The sequence below is a fragment of the Propithecus coquereli genome, unplaced genomic scaffold (genome assembly GCF_000956105.1).
Source record: "Propithecus coquereli isolate 6110/MARCELLA unplaced genomic scaffold, Pcoq_1.0 Scaffold256, whole genome shotgun sequence".
Taxonomy (NCBI): Eukaryota; Metazoa; Chordata; class Mammalia; order Primates; family Indriidae; genus Propithecus; species Propithecus coquereli.
Genome location: NW_012148130.1, coordinates 1,874,874 through 1,876,676, shown reverse-complemented (window position 1 = coordinate 1,876,676; position 1,803 = coordinate 1,874,874). Strand labels below are relative to the sequence as shown.

Sequence of the window (1,803 nt, the reverse complement as noted above, 5' to 3'; positions counted from 1 at the left end):
TTTTTTCAACTATAAGAGTATATAAAATTACTGACCTTGCTACGTGTGCATATTTTTTGTCTGCAACTTAAATACTGGTGGGTCTATTTATGGATGAGTACTCTTACTAACTTTTGATTAAATGTTTTCATTTCTCTTATATGTTAGGTCTAATTTACTGTTTATAAATTGAGCCTATTACTATAAGCAGATACAGTCTACTAAGCAGCAATTAGAATTAAATAACGTAGATTGGATATCGTTGAGTGTGAAATGATAAGACTATCTCCTGACAATCCTCCATTCTCACTGCCCATGTGCTTTTCCTTGCATTACTACCATTGGTACCAAGAACTGCTGCGCCCCTACATCCCATGTACACCTTCACCCCTGTTGTGGTGCAGATGGAGGAGAAGGGTACAGCAGCCATAGCAGCACCTGAGAGATTGTCGACTTTCTAAGGGCCTTGCCTGTGGAGGTCATGGCAGGGACTTGGACAGAATTCCCTTAACCCCAACTTTCTCTCCTCATTCGTGGACACTCTTTCCTTAACTTCCTCCTGCCTTGGTAATGGGTAGGGAGGAGGTGGAGTGCAGTGGGCACTGTCACCTAGATGGATTAACTTAATTTTAAAACATCAGTTATCCAGGCCACCAAAAAACCCCTAGACTTTGTGTAATCATGAGTAGAAAGATGCAACTTGAAATTTGGTTTTTACTTGTTAGCAAGTTTGTTCCTAGTGCAATGGAACTTAATTCTTGTATACTTTGTCCGTTATGTTTAATGGTCATGTCCTATCCTCCAGTAGATAATTATGGGGAAATAAATGTCTTTTCAATTTTGTATTCTTAGTTGAGAGTTGAAAGAAAATACTTTACAAATATACAGAGCAATAGTGTTTTAGATGTGGTTTGGAAAGTTAGAAACCTGTTTTAATTTATGTTGAAGGAACTATGGGGTTGGTATTCTATTTGAATTGTAAAATGTTTTTATCTCAGCAATCTGAAAACTTACTAATTTTATATTAAATTGTCGTTACATCAATTATTCCTTATATTTGTATATTAAATAGAATTAGTACAAAATAATCTGTCAGTAACTTGTTCTTGTCTTCCAGTGAGGATGAACTGGAAGAAACAAATGGAAATAACCCCATTGACATTGAGGTTGATCAAAACAAGGAAAGCAAAAAGGAGGTATTTTTTTTCCCTAGTATTGTTTAGGCAAATAAATTTTATTACTAGTTCCATAAATAAAACATTCCTCTTGCTTATTCCAGTTAATATGTTAAGTGCTATGTACAAAGCATCATAATATGACATTTTCAACAGTACTACCTTTGCGTTTTAGAACTTAGAATTTTGTTTGCCAAGAAACATGAGTAAAAGAAGTGTTAAAGGAAAAAATACCCTTAATGAGTAAAGTCTAGAGTAGCAGTCCTTGCCGATTTCCTTCATAAGCCATTGATTAGCTCAGTAGGCTACAGAGGGTGCTAGGCAGGACCAGGCTACTGCCCAGCTCTTCCTCTCAGTACGCGGGGCCTCCGTTCTAACTGTGCTGCCCAGCACTGACTCAGAGTGAGATGACCCAGGTGACCACAGGGAGCTGGCGGGGACTCAGCCCAGCCCTCTCGATACTTAGAAACAGCAGTGTGGTCGCAACAGGGTGAGCCAGGAATATCACCTCATATATGGCCATTGTTTCATCTCTCACATTTAAAAAATCACTAGGCAGGCCGGGCGCGGTGGCTCACGCCTGTAATCCTAGCACTCTGGGAGGCCGAGGCGGGTGGATCGTTTGAGCTCAGGAGTTCGAGACCAGCCT

The 1,803-nt window shown here is 39.5% G+C and overlaps 1 protein-coding gene across 1 annotated transcript in view; it reads left to right on the top strand.

Annotated features, from left to right (window-relative positions):
* The window catches only part of RCOR1 (REST corepressor 1), a 118,172-nt gene that overhangs the window by 101,994 nt on the left and 14,375 nt on the right, over nucleotides 1–1,803 (top strand). Inside the window, exon 7 of the mRNA XM_012647128.1 lies at nucleotides 1,097–1,175. Within this exon, the coding sequence (XP_012502582.1) occupies nucleotides 1,097–1,175 (79 nt within the window). The remainder of the gene's footprint in view (nucleotides 1–1,096; nucleotides 1,176–1,803) is intronic.